The 26,290-nt window shown below is 38.4% G+C and overlaps 2 protein-coding genes across 3 annotated transcripts; both read left to right on the forward strand.

The window, feature by feature from the left end:
* The first annotated feature begins 1,955 nt into the window (after nucleotides 1-1,955).
* On the forward strand, nucleotides 1,956-10,408 carry snrpa1 (small nuclear ribonucleoprotein polypeptide A'). Its single transcript, XM_053322477.1, has 9 exons — nucleotides 1,956-2,130; nucleotides 4,700-4,847; nucleotides 5,210-5,288; nucleotides 6,968-7,014; nucleotides 7,115-7,217; nucleotides 7,784-7,863; nucleotides 8,313-8,388; nucleotides 9,030-9,123; nucleotides 10,113-10,408. Exons 1-9 carry the CDS (start codon nucleotides 2,049-2,051, stop codon nucleotides 10,295-10,297), a joined length of 894 nt encoding a protein of 297 aa, XP_053178452.1. The 5' UTR covers nucleotides 1,956-2,048; the 3' UTR covers nucleotides 10,298-10,408.
* Nucleotides 10,409-16,531: 6,123 nt separating this feature from the next.
* Nucleotides 16,532-25,908, forward strand: selenos (selenoprotein S). Of its 2 annotated transcripts, none has more exons than XM_053320678.1 (6): nucleotides 16,532-16,798; nucleotides 17,490-17,615; nucleotides 21,693-21,799; nucleotides 21,893-21,982; nucleotides 24,430-24,502; nucleotides 25,287-25,908. In XM_053320678.1, the coding sequence occupies exons 1-6, from the start codon at nucleotides 16,705-16,707 to the stop codon at nucleotides 25,364-25,366; spliced, it is 570 nt and encodes a 189-aa protein (XP_053176653.1). In that variant the 5' UTR covers nucleotides 16,532-16,704; the 3' UTR covers nucleotides 25,367-25,908. The 2 variants fall into 2 exon arrangements, with proteins under 2 accessions (XP_053176653.1, XP_053176645.1); XM_053320670.1 differs by having other exon boundaries at nucleotides 16,535-16,798; nucleotides 17,487-17,615.
* The last annotated feature ends 382 nt before the right edge of the window (nucleotides 25,909-26,290 follow it).

Genomic DNA, 26,290 nt, shown 5'->3' on the forward strand with positions numbered 1-26,290 from the left:
GATTTTACTCCTCACATTTAAGATCCTTCACAACCTGGCACCATCATATCTCTCTGAACTTATCCACATTTACACACCTTCCCGAACTCTCCAATCCTCCTCTGCCAACCAGCTCTTCGCTCCATCTGCCAACTTAACCACCATGGGGTCAAGAGCTTTCAGCCGATCTGCCCCTCGCCTATGGAACTCTCTCCCACCAGACATTTGCACTTCAGACTCTGTCTCTACCTTAAATCCCGCCTGAAAACATACCTATTCAGAGTGGCCTACTCTATCTCCCATTAACTATGCAATTTTCATTCTTGTTTATTTATTATATTAATGCACTTTGAAGCCACGTTCATATTTATTTTCATTTTTATTTTTTTTATTTATCTACTTATTTATTTTCTTTCTTTATTCTTTATCTCTGCACTAAACGTCACCTGATTTGTATTGTTTGATGTACTGTTTTTGTGTTTTATGTGCCTTGTAAGGTGACCTTGAGTGCTTTGAAAGGTGCCTTTAAATAAAATGCATTATTATTATTACTCTCACTGGATCGGTTCGCAGCCGAGTGTGAAGCGGCCGGGATGACCTGTTAAGCTTGCCAATTTTCATAAACAAGCCCTGGACACACGGAAAATCGCTTTTAAACACAACTTCTCTCCACACACATGTATATTATGGAATAATCAGCATGTTGTATAAAAAAATAAGACCAAATTTCTTGCTCTTTGCATTCCAGAGTATTAAAAGCATACATACCAACTTGCTATCTCTAATTAAAGCGTCTTGTCTGTATAAACCTTGCTCAGGAATGATTCCCGTACTGTGGCTTGGTGGAAGGGCTTTGGAAAAACATTTTTGTAATAATGCTCATATTAGGAGTGTTTTTACTTCTCTTCATAGTCAATATCCGAACTCCTTTCATTGTTGCAGAGTGATGTTTCCTAACATCAGAAGAAATGTCTGGACTGAATTTAACACATTTTTAGTCCCCAATAAAGTTAAAGAAGTTCATATTAAACTCTTGCTTACTACCCCTGCAATTAATTAATTAACAAGTTTAGACCTGATGTGTCACCTTTATGTTCCCTCTGCACAGAAGAGGTGGAGTCTTTTTCTCATTTATTTTATGGATGTCCACATTCTTCAATTTTTTGGACTCAGATATCTTTATTAATTTGGGAGTCTCAGAGGGTCTTGGTCACCATTACAGAAAGTATGGTCTTTTTTTGGAGTGTCGAATCTAACAATACGAAAATTTATAATGTAATTAAATTGCTGCGTCTGTTGTAAATATCATATTCATAAAGCCTTCTTCAGTTTATCCCAAATTAAAATTTGTATGTTGATCTTAGGATATTTTATGATTCTGTATGTAAAGTACTTCAAAACAAAAATGCTTTCAAGACATCCAGCCTACTAAAAGATATTGTAGAACATACTGCCAGATAAAATATTACTCCTGGTATTTATTTTTATTCATTTGCCCAATCTTTTATATTTTATTTATTTATTTTTGGATATGTTATTGATTTACTTTACCTGTTAGTTTTTATTTAATTTGCACATTTTTTGTCTGATTGTGTTTTTATGTGGTGTGTGTGTGTATATATATATTGTTCACAATGCACTGAAACAGTTGAACATGTAATGCTTGAGTGTAGTAAGTACATGGAGGAACGTCAGGAGATGATCCAAGTGCTGTTGAAAAAGAAAAATTGGGCATGACATTAGGGAATCTGTTAGTATATCACAGAAAGGGTTGGATGTCTTAATTATATATTTAAAGGGCAGGGGTATAGGAAATAGGAAAATCGTTTTGGTTTTTTTTTTGGTTTTTAAATAATGGATCATTCTGTCCATCTCGTTCCACACTCCAGTCCAGTAGGTGGCGGTAAATGCATCTGTAAGCTGGTTGCTAACAGCCAATATAAATCAATAGTAGTAGTAGAAGAAGAAGATGATGAAGAAGAAGAAGCATCGTGTTTGCAGTATTGAGCGCCCCACAACATCTTGCTCCCTCTTAACGTCGCCCGGTAACGACTGTTGTAGATCTCGACATGGTGAAATTATCCGCGGAACTAATTGAGCAGGCTGCTCAATATACCAACCCTGTGAGAGATAGAGAGTTGGATTTACGAGGTTAGTTTTTTTTAATCATCTACGTGGTTGTGTCAAGTTATTATGCAAAGGCTTCACGCAGGCCTCACGCCGACTGCATTAAAACCAGGACAAATACGTGTTTGTGCTGATACGAGCACTAAGAAGTAATGTTATGTTGGGTTACAACATTTGTACCAGGCAGCTGTCGTAGTATAACATTATGCAACGTCTGAATACGACAAAACTGGCAACTAACTGTTAGTGAATGTCGCGATCATAGCTTTGCGAATCGAAGTGATGAGGGGACAATAACCTACAGGGACTGCTGCCGTGGGTCATCACGGCTCAATAGGCGGAAATACTGGTAGTTCTACCGGTAGTTTGAAGTTCGGTGTGACTGTTTCAAAAAGAGAACTGGGTGCTTGTCGCTGCCATAGACTGTATGGTCGCTTCCCGAGTCAATACTATCCAGCAGAAGCCCCTGACGTAACAAAAGCCTCTGGCTTGACGGAAGTGCCCCTGGCATGACGGAAACGACGTAATACCGGAAGTTGTCTTTCACGGATTTTTTTTTTTTTTAATTTTCATTTGTATTACAAATCTTACAAGCAGAAGAAATTTCAATACAAAATACACTTTGAAACTGAGCCAAACATGTCAGCATTTCAATAAGTTTAACACAGTAACATATGGAAGAGAAAAGCCATGAAATTAAAAAAAAAAATATATATATATATATATATATATATATATATATATATATATATATATATATATATATATAAATATATATATATATATATATATATATATATAAATATATATATATATATATATAAATATATATATATATATATATATATATATAAATATATATATATATATATATATATATATATATATATATATATATATATATATATATATATAATTAATATATATAATATATAATTAAAAGGAAGTTGGTTCTTTTTTTACCTCTTGCGTTCCAGAAGTGCCCCTGGCATGACGGAATTAAAATTGCGTAACATAGCGTCTATGAATTGTCCCTCATTTGTTCTACCTTTTGAATTTTAATCCTGCAAGTCAACGTTGTTTTGTTTTTTAGTTAAAACAGAATTGCTTAATAGAGCGTGTATGAATTGTCCATTTATATTTATTTTACCCTTATTTAATCAGGCACGTCATTAAGAACTAACGTACTGTATAGAAGATTAATCCTCACTTTATTTAATCTGAGAACTCTATTCAATCTTAGTTATTATTCAGTCCTATTGTGAGTGTGCGAGAGAGAGTGAACCCCCCTACCACCACCACACAAACATAATGACATTTGTATTCATAATGTTGATATTAAAGTTAAATCCATGAAACGTTAACATTATAACTTGATTAGTGTAGGCTTCTAACTAACTTCTGAGTCTTACAGTAGCCTATAAACTTGTGGAGTCAATTATACCAATAAAATGAACATGTAACTGCAACAAAGTTCATAGAGTTATGTGTAAACAACGTATGTGGAATTTTTTAGTCTTTTATTTTTGTTTTCGCTCGGAGCGGCAATTAACTTCCGCCTGACACTTCCGGCAAGGATTGGCAATATATGAGCAGCGATTCCGGTAAGGATTGGGTATATGGCGGCGCTCTTGTCGGCCATCTTTACCATAGACATATACGTACATATGTCTGATCTTTACTGCAGCAAGGTACTTGCGTATCCTCAAAAAAACGTAATTTCTGGTATTCTACGTCACTTCCGTCAAGCCAGGGGCTTTTGTCACGTCAGGAGCTTCTGCTCCGGGGCTGCAGCTCGCTCGGATGCTTCTCGCCCGAGTAGCTGTACGTCCCGTCTGCGCATGCGTGATCGAGCCCCCATCTTGTACAGTACACAAATTATATACAATCTCCCGGAATCTGCAACAAGCAAGAAAGAGTGTGCGCTAGGGAGTGACTGTGCGCATGCCCGCATGTGTGTATGTGTGATTATCAATGCAGCGCATGTAAGAGCAAAATGTCCAGATAGCTCTGTGTTGCTGCTTATTAGACTAATCGACACAATACCTGTTACTTCTTGAATATCTGCTCTGCTGAGGTTCCAAGCGAGGCGAGCCGGTACTAAATGTGACGTCAACAGACTGCCGGCCACTGATTGGTCAGAGAGCCTGTGACAGAAAGCCACATACAGCAGCAAGCACACCATCGACTCCATGTCATCCATTGTTTATGTGTTTGTGTCGCGTATAAAACAAAGTCACAGCAGTTTGGCGCAGCCATGCTATGACGACCCCTCCCACGTTGAGTAGGTACTATAGTAATGAAAAAGGTGGTTCCTGGAGTAGAGCCAAGTAGTGATAGAACTGTATAGTGGAAAAGCGCTGTTTGAGGTGGGAATCAAACCGCCAATCTTCTGATTAGTGGACAACCCACTCTTACCTCCTGAGCACAACAAAGCTTTCAAAACACAAAACAGTAACTGTCTTACAGCTGTATCCTTCACTGTGCCTTTGAGAGTGTGACATTTTTCTTTTTTAAACTTCTTTTTTTCTTAAACAAAGCAAACAGTTCAAACAAATCTGTTAATGCATTTTTATCACCTTTCAACTCACAGGTTATAAAATTCCAGTCCTTGAAAATCTTGGAGCTACTCTGGACCAGTTTGACACTGTTGACTTCTCTGATAATGAAGTTAGGAAACTGGATGGTTTCCCTCTGCTCAAGAGACTCAAAACATTGCTAATGAACAACAACAGGATTTGGTAAGTTATAGTTGCAACATTCTTCAATGTCATGAAAGGGAAAATATCCAATTTAAAGAAAAAAAGAAAATCATGTTGATGTTGCAGCATCAACTGAACCAAGGAGAATTTCGGTTCTTTGTACAGATGAGTTTAAAAACAAAATAATGTCAAGTCAGTTATACCTCAGTGATATCAATCTGTCCATTTCAATGATTTTGAATCAGTTTCAGCTGACAACAGGTGCAATAGAGAGGCAAAAGCAAGACGACCCCCAAAAAGGGAATGGTTTAGCATGTGTATATATATATGACTCCATAGCTCTGTGCTGCTGGTTTGTTTTTTCGGCTGTGTGTTTTTAATGCTATAAAATGTTTCTCCAGCCGTGTAGGTGAAAATCTGGAGCAGTCCCTGCCTAGTCTGACAGAATTGGTGCTCACAAACAACAACATTCTGGAGCTGGTGAGTATATTTCAGCAGCAAGCAGTACAAAAGAACCCCATTAGGGTTGAGAGTTAAACTCTATATATATATATATATATATATAAATATATCAATAAAAACTATGTTCGGTAGAAATTTTGATAATTTCACTGAACTTCATTGGAAGAAAGGCAAAGCAAGGTTGGTTGCATGAACAAACTCACTGCTAACATTAGGCTGAGTCTTTTACACAGTGTGTCCTATTCACCAGTAAACATTTTTTATAAGTTACATCCTCGTTCCAAATGGATTACATTTTTTCCTCATCAATCTACACAATTTTTTGGAAATGTATTTAAAATAAAAACTTGAATATCACATGTAGGGAGACCGGGGATTGTTGTAACACTTTTTGAGCTCCTATAACTTGCAAAATGTTTGTGGTAGGGCACTCAAATTTTGACATAAAGTACCCTCATTTGTCTACTACAAATAGCAATGTTTTTAACTTCTCCAACTATATCACAGAATTGATTATTTAATGTCATATGCAAGGAGTGCTATTGTTACAACCTACCCCACTACCAGGGTATGTTGTAACAACCTGAGGTAAATTGTAACAGTAAGATTGAAGAACTAAAAACTAAAACTAAAAATCTATTGAAGTTTATTGTGCATGTGTCAACACTAAAGCATCTTCACTGTGCTTCACTAAGAACAAAAGAACTCATCACTGATAGTTAAATGAAGAACAGTGTTAGTGGTGTGGATCCTAACATTAGAAGAGCTTTCTTAAAGAACATATTCTGATAATAACTATGAATGTTACATATACAAATGGAAACCTTCAGCAGGAGGTCAGAAGTAGCTCAAAATCCACGTAAAATTACAGGTAGACATTTAGTTAACCAACAAACATGTACACTGTCTGTCTTAAATGATAAAACATGAACTTGAGTGTGTGTTATTAATTTAATCAGGGTGATCAGAGTAGGACTGCAACTAACAATTATTTTGATAATCGATGAATTGGTTAAAAAACATTTTTTAAATTTTCACCCCATACAACATTATTTCAAATTGACAATGCAAAAAGGTGCTCAAACAACACGTTGCTGCTTGTACGTCCCCGAGTTGTTAAAGTAATATTAAATTATAAATAATAATTTAAACAAAACAAAAAAATACAACAATTTGTCTGTGAAACTATATATTTACAGAAATAAATTGATTTATTTTTGTAGTTACCAGTTTTACTTTTTCCATCATTAGGCTTCCATACAAACTATGTGCGCTAGATTCCCCTGCTGCTCTCCTCCGCTTCTACTGCTGACTGTGAGATCTGAGCAGGTAGAAGCTGATAGTTCACTAACTAGAATGAGGGAGCACACTGCAACAAGGTTAATGATCCACACAGTGACATTATATCATTAATATGACGCGTAAATGTGATAGAAAACCGATTATTTCTTGTGCACGTGCACACGCGCGCTTCGTGCCGACCAAACTAGTTGCCTGCACATTTCTCATGGACAAGTTAGGATACCTTTTCATAAAGCCTGAGAATTGAATATTTCCCTCGCCTGTGTCACCAAAAACTGAATAAGACCAGCCACATAATGATGAATTAATTTCAGGGATGTTGCATTGGGTTAAGCTGATGTTATATTTCACTATATTTGAATGTTTTTCTGAATCATTGTTCTATTCATGTATAGGGGGATTTAGATCCACTGGCCACAGTGAAGACATTGACCCTTCTCAGGTATCACTGATGAGTACTCAAAAAATAAGTTATTATTGACTTGAACTGTGCACCACTGAATTATGATCCTACATGTTTGTGATAATCCCTGACTTTCCAGTCTTTTGAGGAATCCAGTGACAAACAAGAAGCATTACAGGCTCTATGTCATCAACAAAATCCCACAGATCCGTGTACTGGACTTTCAGAAGGTAAAGCTCAAGGTAAGTGCCAATGAGGTCAATTGTATCACTTCTGTAACAAATCCCAATAGACAGATTTCTGAGTGACGTCACAGTGAGATGCATTTCCAAGTAGTGTAGCCACTGTTCCTTTAACTTTAAATTTGAGAACTATGCTTCCAACTGTATCTCTAGGAACATCAGTGCCTTTGCTATCTTTTTGTATCCTTTTCCTTGTTTGTGCAAGGCAGTGATCTTTAATTGGTCAACTCAACTTTGATTTGTAGTGCATCACACTGATCATGCAGCAACAAGTAACAGGTGTCAGTTAAAAGCTTAATTTCGCCAGCTTCCATTGAAAGTAACTTGTGGCCTGTTGCCCTGTTGCCAGTAGTCTAAATATAGACGCATATGTCAATGCATCTCTACCTTTTTAAGTATTACAGTGTTTCATAACAATATGTTTAACTCTTTTGCCCAGGAGCTGATGTCCTGTTAAACGTCCAAAGTAGTTCTGGTGAACTGTGCATTTTCCTGCCTGGCCTTGGATGAAATCTCAGTCTGTATTGATTTAGAGTTTTCACTTTAACTGTGTTGTTATGCCATAGGAACGCCAGGAGGCAGAGAAAATGTTCAAGGGCAAACGAGGTGCTCAACTTGCAAAGGATATTGCCAAGCGAACAAAAACGTAAGATGAAAGTCTGTGTTAGACAGCAGCTCCTCAGAGCCACTGCATCCTGGTTGATGAAACACAACCTGTTATAAAAAGTATGTTTTTGGACATCATCAAAATTCCCCAAAAATCTGAAAACATATTTTAAATGATTTGAGTATTTTAGAATTCAAGGAAATCTTTTTTTTAAAAAAAAAGAAAGATAATCAGCACTAAAAGCATGTGATTTGTTTTATTGCCCAGTAAATGCAAGCACAAACATACCTTGCTTGGTGGAAGTGATAAATCTTGAGTGTGCCCTTTAGTGTTTCAACCTTACGCCAGAAACATTCACCTCAGTGTTGCTCAGGACTGCTGTCTTTGTATCAGTTTATTTGACCCAAGAAAAGATACTACACTGGTTGAGAGGTCAGAGAAGCCCATGTGTGTCCATGAGTTCTCTAACGAGGGTATGTTCTTTTCAGATTCACTCCTGGAGTGGCAGTGCAGCTTGAGAAGAAGAGGACAGGGCCATCTCAAGAAGATGTGGAAGCTATCAAGGTTTTTTGTTTGTATATCAGACATCCATACAATCAAAATTCTGTTTGCAACCCTGATTAGTTATTAGAAAGAATGCAGATTAAGACACTTTCACATTAGCTTTACTTTTCAGACCCGCTTGGTGAATGTCCTCCTTGATCTTTCTTGATAATCCAGACTCTTGTTCAGGATGACCTTTGACCTCTTCACAGTAGATGCTGTTAGCAATCTGGTGCTCACATACAGCTTCTTTAAACACAGATCGGAGTTACAGTCACATGATAACAATTCAACCTCTATAACTACTGGGCAAACTCCATCTGCTCATAAAGGTGTTGAGATGTGGTTGAAAGCTCCAGAAAAAGCCAAGTTCAAGAATTAACATTTATGCTATCATTTAACCTTTTTTCATATTTCCTTTGTAATATAATGATGGTAATGTAACCGTGAAGCATGCTCTAAATCATATGGTATAATGTAGATAATCCAATGTATTAGATAATTGTCGGACATCCCATTTGGAGATTGAGCACCATTGATACATAAAAATATCCTGTAGTAAGACTGAGATCTCCTGCAGACAACTTGTTCAATCTAAAGTGATCTGTGAGAATAGAATTTATCAGACCATATCAGATGAAGTTTGTGTTTTTGTATTTCAGAATGCAATTGCTAATGCTTCCTCGTTGGCAGAGGTGGAGAGGTTGAAAGGGATGCTGCAGGCAGGTCAAATCCCTGGCCGAGAACTCAGACAAGGTCAGTGCTGACCAGATACTGTTCTAGAACTCTACTGTTGAAGCTGATGAATTTTAGAGGTCAATGTAAATTGTAAATCCTTAAATCTGGTAGCTGCAGCTAGCAGGTTAGCTGAGGCAGCAATATAGCCAATCACAGTATTAGTTTCTGATTAGTAATTGTCCATAGTAGTAGTTTTAAATGTTTCGTGGTAAAAAGAACAAATCAACTATATATTGATCTATTAACAACTATTGTGTGTGTATATGTATTGAAGCCTGTTATAGCTTCCTCTGTGCCCTTGACCTCTGTTGTTGTCCAGAAATGATTGAAAACATGTTGATGAGCCACACCACTGCACTGTGGGAACATGGCTGTTTTACAGCTTTTTACACTAGCTCATTGTGCTCGTTCACAGCCTATTTAATTGTACTGTAATGTATAATGCTAAAGACAAAATAGACAATAAGCAAATGAAGCTCTGTGATTGTAACCGTTCCAATCTTATGGTAAATTGACTGTATTTATATAATACCTTTCTCGTCCTTCAACCAGTCAAAGAGCTTTACAATACATGCAGAATTCACTCATTTATACGCTTGTCCAAAGTGCCCCGCAATGCTTCTGTACTCACCGATTCTCACACACACGTCTGCAGTTCACTATCTTGTCCAAGGACCCTTTAACTAGGGATTGGACCCCACTGACCTTAGGGTTGGTGGATGACTCACTCTAGTTCCTCCGCCTCATCCTCTCATCATTATTAGCTGTTTCCAAAAAAGCAAATCAAACTTTTTAGGGATGAAGGAACATGCCAAGTCACCATCAAAATACTTTTAAAGACTGTTTAAGAAGTATAGTATAGTTATACACAGTTTGAGGTGTGAGGTGATCTGTCTTCAATTTTCAAGCAAGTGACTAAACTCAGACAGGCTAGTTTGGCTGTTCAACCATGTAGTTTGCAGTTAACTGCTCAGTTCTCAGTGTCTTGTGCTATCTATGCTGTACAGGTCCAGCTGGGATGGTGGAGGAGGAGGAGGAGGAGGAAGAAGAGGAAGAAGAGGAAGAAGAGGAAGAGGGCAACACTGCACAGATGGAGGCACACATGGGTGGAGGTGGTGTAGAGGAAATGGATGATGGAGATGAAGAGGGTGATGAAGATATGGACGAAGAGCCACATGTTAATGGCTCCTGAGTACCCTGAAAGCATGTTGTTTTTTCCATGTTGTAGATTTCTTTAGGTTGAACATTTACCAGGGTGATTTTTTTTTAAGTACAATGACATACATTAAACAGATTTCTCATATTCCTGTGTGGGATCAGTTTCTATTCACAGCTGAAGGCAGTCCATATAGGTATATGGCCTGTAAAGGGTCCTGTGTTTTGAATGGGTGCTACTGCTATTTAGTGTTTCACTGTAGAGTTGGGGGAGACAGTCTAATTCAACGCAAGATATCCTGACTATATCTATATCTATATATCTATATATCTATATATATATAATTTTTTTTTTTTTTTTTTTCTCTCAATCTGGCTACTTCTACAAAGCATTTGATACAGTTGTTTGGTTTTGGTGAATGCTTCTGGAAATAATTAAGATGTTCCATAAAGATATACATAGCTCAGTGCTACTACCAATGGGAACATGTAAAAGATACAGTGAAGAGGGGAATCCGTCAAGGCTGTCTGGCCTCACCTTTACTGTTTATTTTAGTTGCAGAGGTTTTGGCAATTATGATTAAACATTCAGAAAATGTACAGCAGTTAAATGTTATGGGAAGGCCTCTAATCATAAGCCAACTGGTGGATGATACGACTCTTCTTAAAAAATACAACACAGATACCACAGGCTCTAAAGGTTATGTCCATCTTCTTTAAGGCTTCAGGGCTTCATTTAAATTTGAATAAATGTGAATTGATGACAATTCATGATCACCCCCTAATGTATATTCAAGGTATTCCAATTAAAAATGAGGTTAAATATCTGGGTATTACTATTTCTAAGGGTTTACATTATAGAGAGAAAACTAATAAAAGTATTATGATGAAGAGTAAAACAATTCTGAATTTGTGGTTACAAAGGGATTTATCTATATTTAGGAGGACTTTATTATCTAAAATAGAAGCCTTATCAAGATTTATTTATCCAGCATACTCTTTGGCTATCCCTACCAATATGATTAAAAACATCAACCAGATTATTTATAATTTCATTTGGAAAAATAGACATCATTATATTAGAAAGGGGTGATTTAGTTAAGTCAATAGAGGAAGGGGGGTTAAATGCAATCGATTTTGACCCCATGGATGGAACCCTGAAGCTAAAGTGGTTATAAGGTTTTGTTATTCAGTATGAACACTTTTGGTATAAAATATTTATGGGTGTCGGAGGTATTACATTTTTATTAATATGTGATTTTGAGATTAGCCTCTTCGATGTCTCCCCTTCTATCTGCCACGGGAGTTTACAGTTGTCATAATCATTACTGTTTATATTCAGCTGCCTTGGTCTGCTTGCTAACTGCCATCAGCAAACAACAGCGGGCCCACCCTGACGGAGTTTTTGTAATAGCTGGTGATTTCAACAAAGCCAACGTAAAGACTGTCCTCCCCAAATTTTTACCAACATGTCCAGTGTCCCACGAGAGGAAATAACATACTTGACCATGTCTATAGCAACATCAAATGTGTTCAAGGCTAGGTCAATCTGACCACATCTACTTGTTTTTGACTCCAGCATACAGACCAGTTATCAACACAGTCAAACCATCTGCCAGAGCTATACAAGTGTGTTCAGATGGGGCTGCTGAGCAACTGCAGGACTGCTTTTCCTGCACTGACTGGACTATGACTACTATTTGAATATGACAATATTGACACCTACACCTCTGTATTATGCAACGTAAAATGCTGCATGGACAATGTCACCACCACAAAACAGATCTGTGTTTCCTAACAGCAAGCTGTGGATGAACAAGTACGTACAACACTGCTGTCCGGTCAGGTAACATGCAACACTACAGCGCAGAGGATCAAGGACCACTTTGGCAACTCGGATCCCCGCCGAGCACGGCAGGGAATACTACATCACGTTACCAGGCAAAACAACACAGCCAGACCAGCAGCAGCGCTTTAGCGGCAGAGCAGCTCAACCAGTTCTTTGGCTGCTTCGAAGAGGGAAGAACAGTGATGACCATGGACCCAGCCCGGTCTAGAGCGCACCTGAATTTCGTTGTATGTTCTGTAGGCCTACAATGACAATAAAGACATTTTTATCTTTATCTTTATTATTGGGAACTAATTTATAAACACAACTTTTCTCCCCATAATATCCCAGTTTGGAATAATCAATACATATTGATAAAAAAGAAGTAATTTTATTTTAAAGAATGGATGTAGAAAGGGATATGGTCTGTTCAACATCTTATGAATGGGAGAGGTAACATATTAGACTTTGATAATTTTAGTCACAAATATAATCTTGAATACTCCAGAAGTGACTACTGGGCTGTGATTAAAGCGATTCCACAGACTTTCATTTGTATGATTAAGGGGACTTTTTTTTAGAGAACAAATTTAACAACAAATTTTTGAGATCCACTCACACCAGAGAATACTTTCCCTTGTCTCTTAAAAGAAAGCATATTTTGAAGGAATACGCCACCTTGATTGCCAAGAGAATTAGATGTAGATTCTTTAGTTTTCCTACCCGCCCTCCAAAGCCAAAGAGGTGCATTTTAAAACAATAAGTGACATTTATCCTCGTGGTGAATTTTTAAGTCTTGAGTTTAACTTGGACAGTAATATAGTAATACAGTAATACAGTAATACAAAATAATCTGCAGTAGCGGAAAAATCCGCCGAAAAAGGGACACACACGATAGCCTACACTGTCAGCTTCCCTCTCATCTCTCTGTCCCTCCGCTGTGCGTGTATTCACAGGCTGCGCAGCGCACACACACACACCCGCACACACCCCTCAGCCCTCAGTAAACATCCAATCACTGTTGCGTTATGCAAATGAGCCAAGACGTGCCCTGACAGTTGGTGTCAGGGTTCAGCACTGCCACGGAGTGGGTTAGACATTGAAGGAGCAGCAGTGTTACAAGCATAGAGATGAGTGTCCACGTCCACTGCATGTGACAACCTGAAGACAAGTGACCTGTGTCTGACAGACCCGTTATGCAGTCTATGGACGGACCCCTACGTAAAGCCCCGCCCCAGGCTGTAGTTCTCTACTGTTTTTTTAAATAATCACAGCAGCTAGCAATACTGCACCTTTAGCATCAGCAAGCACTGACTCTCCTGCACCAGCTCCCTCCATCCCCTCAACAAGTGCTCCCCCAAAGCAGCCTGTTAAGCTGCCAACAAAAAAACAAGAAAAAAAAGTTCTGCTGTATATCTGTTGTGTTTTATAAAATAGTTTGAGAAGATTTTGTATTATTATTCAATAAGACTACCTTTCAGTTTTGTAAATATTGTAAATATTTATATTTTGTAAATATTAACTATAGTGTGTGAAGTCCTACTTTAGGTTAAAATTTATTTGAGAATTAGGCCATCCAGTTAAGATAAATATTATGTTGTTGGTTGATAAAATCTGGATGAAGGATGTTTTATTTCATTTTATTTTATTCATTTATTTTATTTTTATTTTTCAATTTCCCCCCCTGAGGGATTGCCACCTTATTGTGGTCAGGGGGTTTGCATGCCTCAGTTAGTGTTCAGGTGGGACACCCAAGTTGGACATGTCTGAAGGTAGAGGCCTGACAAAGTACAATCCACTTCTCCAGGTTGGGGTTGGACACATAGACCCCTTTCAATGAAGAAAGCATTGTTACTATAAGCACAGAAAAAAGTGCTGGAGCATGATGTGTACACATGATGCCCCCTTCACATTTCTGACTGCCCCCTCATATATACCTGCCTAGAACCGGCCCTGTCCTGTTACCCCAAATGAATTTGCAATTGTAATGGATGCTGTCCCCTCTGGTATCCTAACTCTATTAAGAGGTGCTGGAAAGCCAGTTTGTCTTCCTTTAGACCCCACATTAACACCAGTGGGTCATATATGCTTCTCTGTCAAATCTAAAACAAATAATAATCGTCTCATCAGATCATTGTTTCAGACAGATATCACCACTACCCCATCTGTTGTTCAGTACTGGTCTAATATGGTTGATGGTTTGAACTGGATCCATGTATGGAACCTCCCATACAGATACTTCATTACAAACAAAGTGAGAGAAGTGTCTTACAAACTGATTCATAGATACTACCCTGCAAAGATTTATGTGTGAACTGTTCTCTGTGTAAGTCTGAGCCTGAAACTGTGATGCACCTCTTCTGGCACTGTCACTCCACTGCCACCTTCTGGAAAGAAGTAATACGTTATGTCACACTGAAGAGTGATTCAGATTTTTCTTTGGACTGGAACAATGTACTTTTTTACGGAAGCATATTGCTGCCACACCAGAAAAAAGAAACGGATCAGTATCACGTTATAACATGAAACGTTTCACATTATAACGTGAATATACTAATTGACATTACTTATTATACAAATATTTCAAACTAAAAATTTAAAGTCAAATAATACAAATACAATTAGAAATACTACTATATCGAAATATATATTAATAATACTTGTAATCTCAACATTTCTCAGTATTTGAATGAGACAATTATTCAGTCACATTTTTACAAGTTTTACCATATCACATATAGTATGTCCTTTTTTCCCTCTCTCTTTTTCTGTCATAATTGCAAAGGGCACAGTCCCAGTTGCTTTCCCTTGGTTTTTAGGAATTGTTCTTCATCCATGTGAAGACACTGCTCATGGTACCATCTGTCACATTTTTCACACAGTATCTGTAAAATAAAATAAGCAAAGACACAATCTCCTGTTAGGTATAAAATGTGCTATGGAGAATAATTTCTAGTTATAGGCAAGAAATGTCTTTGCCATAATCATTTTCAATTCAGATTTGTATTAAGAAATGTATGTCCTCTGCATTACACTTCTTTAAATGGTTGTAATATGTTGCTCTTAAAATCAGATTAAATATTATGACCCTCTCAAAACTGAGGCTTAATAAAGCTGTCATTGTACAGTATAACCATTCTTATGTATGCATGTTATTATATTCTGCAACAATCCATTATCAGGTCTTCTACACGAAACATATTAATCTGCTCTATATTGTAAGTCACTTCTTTCTGTAAACCATATTTGTGAGTCACTCAGGGAATAGTGTTGACGTGACAGAAGAATAAAGCATCTGTTAACATTCATTTTCTGTGATTGTGAACACTGACTCATGTTTGCCATCATTGTTATATTTCAAGGTGTGACCTAAAACTAACCAAGACTGTTTCCCTTTAAAACCCGCACAAATGCAGCATGAGAGGTCTCACAATCCAATTTATTAGAGGAATAACAGAATTTCAAATGTTTGACTATTTCAAGCATGTGAATTTTGCAAGGGTTTTGTAGGTGATATTATTTTTGTGTGTTCTAAGACATGATGTCATTTGACTAGAGGAACATTTGTTACTAAAGGTGTAGTCTTTTTGTTTGCACCAAAGCTGGTTAATACCTTTGTTGTGCACCAGAAAACCACAGCTGGTGTGGAAAGTCTTTGTTGTGTTTTGGGACACATTGAACTTGAGATTCCTCTAACACTCCACCACACATGATTATTTATTTCATCTTTTGATAGTAGACATGGTCTAAACTGTCAATATCTTGATTTTAACTGTTTGAACTTGTTTAGAACGTGCTTGATGGTAGCAGTGAGGTTTTTTCAATTTTTTTACATTTTTGTCAGCTGAGGTTGATATTTTTGATGGATACTTCTTCTGGGAGGAGAAGAGCTTTTAAAAGACTGCTATGGGACCACTCGTGTTTCACAAGTGCCCCCTGGTGGTTTACAAATTAAAATGTTAAAATAGCATATTGTTAAATTACTTTTAGAGCGACTCCAAAGTATGGCCACAGTGATGAAGATAGAGGTTTATTCTGGCATTAAGACCTTTTCTCAGTTAGAATAAGTTGTAATGGGATGCCATTTCCGTAAGAAGTACCCATCAGTTACTGATCTTTTCTGATTCAGAACCGTAAAGCTAACATCCTTAAGTCATTGAGAGAAGTATGTGGCTCCATCAGTTTTCCACGCCATTAGAATACAACATCATACCTATGAGGGACAGAAAACCTCAGCCACCGACCTCAGAGGGCTAGTGATTCATAATGAAGCAGCAGATTAGAAATGGATTTTGTTCTTTACAAACCAACATTAGTATTTTAAAATCAATTCTTTGACAGTCAGGAGGCCAGTGTGATGTGTGAGTCTTAGCCATATACTGTACTCAACATCTCTGGTCTGAATCATAGTCTATGGTCTGCACACTCAGGTTTCCCACAGTCATTAAATGCAGCACGAGGACAACACGTCATCCTAAATGTTGCTCAGCGTTTTGAGTTTAGTTAGCATGTTAGCTAGTACCAAAGGAAGGATAACCCGCAAGTGATTTAAGAGCCGGGTTGGTACCTACAGTCTACTGTTGGTACTCATCACTGCGGACACGCGTTTCTCTGACATGGATGATGTGGAGATTACAGATGTTGATGACTTGCCTGAGATGGAGAAGGCGCCCATTAAAAACCAGGATCTGAATTTCCTTAGCTTATCTGGTAAGTTGGCCTGGTAACATGTCTCATATTTTTATGTTGGAGTGCGCTAGTTTATAGTAAGGCTAATAGGAAAAGAGTAACATGTGCCATCGATTGGAGATTGTTTTGAGACTTGATGGCCATTTAGCTGGCAATGAGAAAAACACATTAACGTGCTAGTAGTTAGCACTGTTTGTTTTGAAATACAGTCACCAGTAGGTTGAGATTAGCCCGCGGCTGCATTGTGATCACGGATGTTTTACAGTATGCTATTATACATCTTCTCTTCTTGTCAGCAGTTTTAGCGACCCGACACTCAACAGTACAAAAACTAAACGTCAAAACAGAACCGCACAGAGCACAAGCTGTTATAACACCTTTAAACAATGACTAAATAGTTTGTCATACAGTACACACATCTACAGTTCAACGCGTCACTAATATAGCACATGAACTGGGTTAAATTATCACAATACTTTTTTATTGATTGTAATTCATTTTACCAAGCACTTCAAATGGGATGAGTGACTTACCAAGGTCATATCGTAAAAGTACAGCAGCAGTATTTTACTTTCATCAGTTTTAATGCAGTCTGATTTATAAACTGGGTATAAAATTGTCATATTTGTCTCTTATATGTCAAATACAATGACTTTAAAAAAACAAACATTGTAGTCAGAAATTAAGTGTTTGCTCATTTCCCTCACAGCAGAAGATCTTTTATCTGAGTATGGATGGTACCTGCTGGCTGTGACTGTGCTCGTCTACCTGCTTATCCAGCACCTGAGCAAGAGGAGATCCAGAGTCCCCTGCAGCCCCCCTACACAAACACCTCAAGGTCAGCATCAACATGACCAATACCTGTTAATGTTGTACAAAGGTCAGATCATTCAAACACAATTCCATATTTTAGAGGTCCATTTTAAAGACGGTGTGGGGCTGGCCATTACTGAGAAAAATAACACTACAATGTTTTTGTTTTTTTTGCTGTGTACTTTGTAATGTTTAAAAAAAAAAGAAAGCCAAATAGCTTCATTGGATATAGAGTATGTAACAGCTAACCCCTGTCGCACCAGTTAAAAAGAAGTCGTTCATGTGAGGTAATTCCTGGATTGTTCAAAGTAACTGGGACACTGTTTCTGTGAAGAGATAAAAGTAGAGATGTACGATAATATTGGTACGTCATCAGTATCGACTGATAAAGGCTTTAAAATGAAATATCGGCGTTGGTCCAAAAAGACCCTTTCTGCCAATATAATAAAACAATTCATTGTCCCCTGTGGTGGGAAGAGGAGCTGCTGTGGTCAGCTGTACAGATAGGAACACCTTGGCTGACAGGATGTACAGTTGTGACCAAAATTGTTAGCCCCTCTTATGAAATTAGACAAAACTCTTGATTTCTCCATGGAAATGGCCATTAACAACACGTGTTTGTTATTTTAGAAACAAATACACTACAAAGACAAAAGTTGACAAGTTTGATTAGGATATTTTATTGATACAATGAGTTGAAACAAAAAAGGGCAAAAATGAGAAATCCAAAATGATTAGCCCCCTGGCCATTAATAGTCAATAGTGTACCCTTTCTGAGCCACAACCAACAGCAACCTCTTAGAGTAGTTCTTTACCAGGTTGGCACAGGTCTCCTGAGGGATTTTGGCCCATTCTTCCATTGTAAATTGTTCCAGCTGGTCCAAATTGCGTGGTTTCTGAGCATGGACATTCACTTTGAGCACCCGCCACAGATTCTCAATAGGATTCAGGTCTGGGCTCTGTGCGGGCCACTCCAAGACCTTGGTTTTGGTATCCTTGAGGAATTGTTGGACCAATTTCGATGTGTGCTTTGGGTCATTGTCTTGTTGGAAGACCCAGCGACGACCAAAGGATAGACTACGAGCTGATTTCTGCATATTATCCTTCAAATTGTCAATATAATTTTCTTTTTTCGTGATGCCATGCACCCGAACAAGGTTCCCTGTGCCTGAGGCTGCAAAACAGCCCCACAGCATGATGCTGCCACCACCATGTTTAACTGTGGGAACTGTGTTCTTTGGGTTCAAGGCCTCTCCCTTTCTTCGCCAAACATAAGCAACATCCATGTGCCCAAACAATTCCAATTTAGTCTCATCAGACCAAAGCACAGACTTCCAAAACTCATCTTTACCTTTCAAATGTTGACGGGCAAACCTCAGTCTGGCTTTGATGTGCCACTCTTTGAGTAAAGGGGTTCTTCTTGGACGATGGCCATGAAGCCCACCACGATGGAGAGCCCTCACTACTGTGCTCGTTGAAACATCAACTCCAGAAGAGGCCAGGTCAGCAACAATCATCTTGGCAGATGTCCAGGGATTCTTGCTGACATCTCTGACAATTTTCCTCTCCAGAGTTTTTGAAATCTTGCACTTACGACCACGCCCCGGTTTGTTTCTTACAAAATTTGTCTCCTTGTACTTGACAATGATGCAAGCACTGCTGAATGTTTGATTTATATTGAGTTTTATCAATGCTGCAAACATTGGGAAGAATTTTAGGAAAAGGTTCCATAATTCCTGGGGGGGTAATTTTGGTCACAACTGTACCACCCTGCTTGAAAAAAATAGTTCTTCTTTTTGGTTTATAATGGTGGATGGCAACCAGTGTACATTGATGCATTACCACACCTAATCCTACCAATTAATTCTGTCTGTCTAATAAACTCAAAGAAAGGTTCAAGGTTATCTTTATTGTCCCACTGAGCAACATTAGTTTTGCAATTGGGGTACACATGAAAACACAAAAGAAGAAAAACAGAACTGTAGCAGGGAAGTAGACATCAGTGCATACACGTGCAAAAATTCAAATGTGCAGGTCAGTGTTAATTTCATTGACAAATAATTTTTGTTGTAGTTTTCGTCAACGTCCTTTTTTTTTTACCTGCTGAAAACAAACAATATCTAAATAAAAACTAAAGCACGAGGACCGAAACACTTTCGTCAACGAATAAAAACAAGATGAAAACGAGATCCAATCAGAAGGTAGAGACAAAGAGCGCCTTGGTGGTCAAGTGGTTAGAGCAGATGTCATGTAATCACAGCGTCCCAGGTTTGAATCCGACCAGGGACCTATGCTGCAGGTCATTCCCCTCTTTCCCTCCGTTTCCTGTCTGCCTCTCTGCCAGTTACTATATAAATAGAGGCAAAAAAAGCCAAAAATAAATCTTGAAAAAAAGAAAAAAGAAAACAAGGTAGAGATTAGGTTGAATGTTTCAGGAAAAATTGATATGATGTAACTCAATAAATGAAGTAAACTCATATCAAACCTGACGCTCAGGAATTTTCAGCCTCACATGGAAATGATGACACATTATATCATAAAATATCTATTTAAAATGTGTCTCTTACAGACAGACTCTTCCTTATGTTCATTTTATCCATAACATATAGGGTAATATCCATCCATAATAATAGTTAATGGGGGAAATAACATCATGAAAAGAAAAATCTGTCTGATAAATGGATGTTCTTTTGTTGACCAGAGATGAGACACGATATTTGCTTCACGAGATCGAGACAAGATTTTTAACTATATCTTTAAGAAAACTTCAATGAGGAAATACATGATTGTTCTTTTATTTGAAATTCACAAAATGGAAATTGAATTGAAATGTTTTAACTAATCATCTTGTAATGAATCACTTCAGTTCTACTTTCTAAATATATAATTATCATATGCAGTATGCAGCACTGTAAAAGGTTTATAGATATTTTATAGATGGATCATTTTGGTATTTATGGAAATAACAACCATAAATACAAAAGTTAGATACAATCACAAATACTAAAAAGTAAATTATAAAGAATAGAAACTATTCTAGTATATAAACATAAATGAAATAAAGAATCCAATTATCACAAATGATATTATATTGCTAATAAAAAAACACAAATTGCACAAATGCTGTATCACATAAATACACAAGTAGAACAATATATAAATTGTGTTATAATTTGTTAGTGTGACTCATTTTACTTGAATCATTAGGCTTCCATAGATACGTCTGAACTGCTCCGCGTCATGGCGAGTAATGCAGTAATTGCGCAATACAACAAATCGATAATGAAATTCGTTGCCAACACTTTTAATAATCGATTTATATTGATTTTATTGATTCGTTGTTGCAGCCCTAATTCAACGAGAAATATCGGCATATTTTAGTCTTGCGATATCTCGTGGCACGATATCTCGTCACACCCCTAGTGGGAATGTTGGGGCTCTTTAAATTAAATTAAATTAAAGAGTACAGCCTAGACGTGCTCTATGTGAAAAGTGCCTTGTGATTACTTTTGTTGTGATTTGGTGCTATATATATAAAGATTGATTGACATACCACTGTGAGTTCATCAATATCTAAAGAGTTCTCCAGACCACTAAGCAGTTTGTGCAACCAAAACACCCCTGGAGGACAAGAGAACTGCCCTTGGCCTGCTTTTTAAATGGCTTTTTCCTTCTCAACACTGTAGATATACAGTATCTCACAAAAGTGAGTACACCCCTCACTTTTTTGCAAATATTTTATTATATCTTTTCATGGGACAACACTATAGAAATGAAACTTTGATATGCGTGTACAGCTTGTATAGCTTATAGATTTACTGTTAAATTGTATCAAGGTTTCATTTCTATAGTGTTGTCCCATGAAAAGATATAATACAATATTTGCAAAAATGTGAGGGGTGTACTCACTTCTGTGAGATACTGTATGTGTAGGCATAAAGTGCACAGAGTTATGATCAGAGGAACCCATACAGAGTGAGCTCTGGTCCCTCTGTGATGTCTGTCTGATCTATGTCCAAAAACTATGGTACCTATGTAAAACTAATTTTCACCCTCTGAGTGTAAATGTGTTTGATAATCATTTTTAAATGTCTTTATTAAGATGCTGTGTTAGTGGCAAGAAGACAAGAGGCCATGGAAGCAGCTCGGCGAAAGATGCAGGAGGAGCTTGACACCAAAGCAGCGATCTTCAGAGAAAAGCAGACACAGGTGCAGTACTGAAGATGAATGTTTTTCCTTATCAGGAAGATGATTGTCTATCCATGATACCTGAACTTAATGTGTACTGTGTTTGGTGAGCAGCAAGAACAAGAGAAGAGGAGGCAGAAAATAGAGATATGGGAGAGTATGCAACAGGGAAAGAGTCACAAAGGAACCACAAAACATCCTCAGGTGAGTTTCAAGTTCAATCACTTGTAACACCCCGCCCGAAGAGGCAACCTGGGACCCCCTTCCCATAGACTCACCACCCGTATGAGGGGCCAAAGGGGTCGGGTGCAATGTGAGCTGGCAGCAGCCAAAGGCGGGGACCTTGGTGGTCCAATCCTCGGCTGCAGAAGCTAGCTCTAGGGACGTGGAACGTCACCTCTCTGGTGGGGAAGGAGCCTGAGCTGGTGCGTGAGGTTGAGAAGTTCCGGCTAGATATAGTCGGCCTCACCTTGACGCACAGCAAGGGCTCTGGAACCAGTCTGGAACCAGTCTGGAACCAGTCTTCTCCAGAGGGGTTGGACTCTCGTCCACTCTGGATTTGCCACTGGTGAGAGGCGCCGGGCAGGGGTGGCAATACTTATTGCCCCCCGGCTTGGTGCCTGTATGTTGGAGTTTACCCCGGTAGACGAGAGGGTGGCCTCCCTCCGCCTTCAGGTGGGGGGGACGGATCCTGACTGTTGTTTGTGCCTATGGTCCAAACAGCAGCTCAGAGTATCCACCCTTTTTGGACAGGGCCTGAAATTCATTTTTTAAAATAGGGGGGAATTCCCCCCTTAAATGCTTCATATAGGGGGGATTTGACTTTGTTGGGGGAGATTATAGGTCGCACCTTGTCCTATTCTTAACGCAGATTGTATTTTGGCACTTTCCTTCAATTTAAGGAACTATATTATATAGTAATTAGTTATTTAGTAAATACTTTAGTAGTATTCTCTGAACTACAGTCACCTGCAACTTCATTAGGAACACATGTGCAATATAATTCAATCCAATAAACAGCTCTGCTATAAATTCAGCTTTTTTTAGAGTTTATACATTTTCAGTTTTTGTTGACATTGTCAAAAAAGTGATAATTCTACTTTGTTTATTACTGAGGTTATACTAAGTGGTGGTGGTGTACCTCCTCATGTATGTTAATGGAGTGGACAAAATATTAGGAACACCATTCAATATAATTCACCCTAATACACCACAATCACTCAATAATGAACATAAAGCAGAATTTTCACCTTCATGTCAAAAAATGTATAAACTTCATAAATGTAGAATTTATAGCAGAGCTGCTGTATTGGATTAAATTAGATTGGAAGCCAGTGAATGTATTTTATATAGTGAACTTATTCTCTGAACTATATTTTATAGTAATTACAAGTTATATAGTATTATACAGTTAAGTAGTTATATTCAGCTTCAGTAGCATCATGTTTTTGTTGAATGCCTCACTCTCTCTCTTCATGTCTGTTGAATGAGAAACATCTGAGTGACTTTACACGTTTATTTGGAGCCGTTCATTTACTCTGAGCCGGTTAGCCTGAATCTTGTTACTATAGTAACGTCACAGTTACCTGTCTGAGGATTAACATTGTTAATGGTGACATCAGGTTCTGCCTCAGATGATGTAGTTTAACCAGCGGTCTGTGTTTGTTTCCTTTAACTTAATATCACTGTTAGCTTCTCTGTGTTATGCTAGCAGGAGGTACAGAGAGCTACAGGTGCGTTCAGGGTCGCAGTCAGACAGTCGGACACAGCGGTTCCAACCAGTCGTCGTGCAGAAAGCACCGCTGCAGACGTTGGTTGAACATTAATATACATCGCTGGAAATGTGTGTGGGAATTTCCCGCATTATAAGTGTTGGATTTGCAGGAATTAATTAAATTGTGTGCAATACCTGCAATCCCACGCTGAAATTCAGGCCCTGTTGGACTCCTTAGAGACGGTGCTAGAGAGTGCTCCCTCTGGGGATTCCCTCGTTCTGCTGGGGGACTTCAGTGCTCATGTTGGTAACAACAGTGAGATCTGGAGGGGTGTGATTGAGCCCCCCAATCTGAACCCGAGTGGTGTTCTGTTATTGGACTTCTGTGCTCATTACAGATTGTCCATAACGAACACCGTATTCAAGCATAAGGGTGTCCATATGTGCACTTGGCACCAGGACACCCTAGCCCGCAGTTCGATGATTGACTTTGTAGTCGTGTCGTCGGACTTGCGGCCGCATGTCTTGGACACTCGGGTGAAGAGAGGGGCGGAGCTGTCACCACCTGGTGGTGAGTTGGCTACGAGTTTCATTCATGATATGGGGACACATTTCAATGCATTCATGACAACTTGAATTTGCCACTTTAACGTTTTTCATGTGAACCTACATGGATGGACAACATTACTCTGTTTGGTCTCCTCTGACTCATTCACATTACTTTGGTGTGTCTTTGATCACTGTTGTCACTGATGTAAATTTCTGTTATTAGATGACTATGCCAGTATAGATATATGGAATAGTGATCATAATAGTTTGGTGAATGATGTTAATCAAGGCTAACAGCACAGAACAGTGTATGTCAAATATATCCACTTTGGTGTGGACATGATCTCAGTTCCTTACTGAAATGTCTGATAAATGCATTTCACTGCAGACCACTGAAGAGACCAGTTCATCAACAGCTGTGTTAAAACCAAAGACGGACAAGAAATCACTTCGGAGTGCTGGTATGTACTTCAGAGGACTGGAGCTGAATCATTGACTGCTTTAAATATTCAGTGGGTTGGAGGTTAATTTGGATGTGAAGACAAATTGTTCAAGTCTGCCCTAAAACAACAGTCAGGTGTCCAATTAACATTAAACAGATTTTGTTTGGCTGTAATCATTCCTCTTTTTCATACTGACCTGTAGAAGATCCCTTCATAATGCACTTACAAAATATGCAGTCCTACTTCTGTGCTAATATATATTTAAAAGTGCATCTAAGGTTAATATAATGCTTCAGACTGTGTGGACACAGTGTGGATTTTGGCCCCCATTACTTTCACTGAAAGCACATTTGAAGGTGAGCCAATTAGGCATTATTACAATGAAGGAAAACCTCTTTCAATGTTCATATGGGGACACCTGACTGTTGTAAAACAGGAATGAAAACTTTAATTGTGTATGCTAGTTCCTGTTTTATTGTATGGTAGTTGTCTTTTTAAAAAAAAAAAAACCTGATATTCCCTCTCATAATGTACTTGGAATTATAAGAAGTGTGGCCTTAACCCCAGTATTTCATTGCCCTCGCTAGTTAAACATTTCAAGCTTATTTCACATTTGACACATTTGACTACACCCAGCATCACTGATCATAGTCTTTACTTCTTGGTGGAGTTTTCACATTAAAGGCTTTCCAACAGCAGCGTGTGTGTGTGTGTGTGTGTGTGTGTGTGTGTGTGTGTGTGTGTGTGTGTGTGTGTCCTGTAGCGACAGTCTACATTCTGTTCTTCTGTGTGTGTGTTTCAGACTACAATCCTCTGACTGGACAGGGAGGAGGCTCTTGTTCCTGGAGACCTGGCAGGAGGGGGCCATCATCTGGTGGATGAGGTTAAAGAAATTCAGAGTCATTGGTCTGAATGACCTTTAACCTCTGACATCCTGAAGTGCACACTGACTGACTGAATCAAGCTGACAGTCTCATCAAGCCTACACATTAAGATTGTTTTAAATTTTCTCCACTGATCAGTTTGCATCATTAATAGTGTATACCTGCTATCTTGTTTGATTTTCTGTTCTCTTGTTTACTGTCCAATCTCTTGGCTGCATCCTCATTAAGCATGCTGCCCAGGGCTCAATGTATTGTGGCATTGAAAGCTTGTAATGAAGCCCTTCCTGTAAATGGTACCTAACCAGTAGGTTTGGCTGATAAATTTCACAGTCAGTGCATTTTTTCTAATATATTTTCATGTTTTCAATGTGTACCTTCATACCTTTAGAGTTAATGTAACAACAGCAGTTGTAGCTAGTGGAAAATGGTTAATTACAAAGAATGTTCTCATTGTGTAGTTACAAACATTTTCATCTGTCAAAATGTAAAGAGAATATCATCTACACCGTCACACACAATAAAGTTACTGAATTTGTCCAACTGGGAGTCCAATGCTTTTGTAGCTGTCTTTAGTAATGAATGAAATGACAGTGCTATGATGACCCCTCCCACGTTGAGTTCGTATTTTAATGGAAAAGGTTGTTCCTGGTACCAAACCGAGCCGACGAGTGCTAGAACTGCATAGTGGAAAAGCGCCATATGTGATTTCCCCATGTAGAGCTTGTGTTAGTGAGACAGCATAGGATACATGCTAAGCTACATACTAGCCTCATTCATTCCCCACGTGTGTTGCTGTTGAGCCGGTGTGTTCGAGAGCTTTGTCCACGGGTGGGCGCCCTCGCACCACTTTGTCCAGCAGAAACGGTCCCCCAGACCAGCTTCCTGTTCTTGTGTGATGAGAGTCCGTCAACTCGAACCCCCC

Source organism: Scomber japonicus, chromosome 1 (assembly GCF_027409825.1).
Source record: "Scomber japonicus isolate fScoJap1 chromosome 1, fScoJap1.pri, whole genome shotgun sequence".
Classification (NCBI taxonomy): Eukaryota; Metazoa; Chordata; class Actinopteri; order Scombriformes; family Scombridae; genus Scomber; species Scomber japonicus.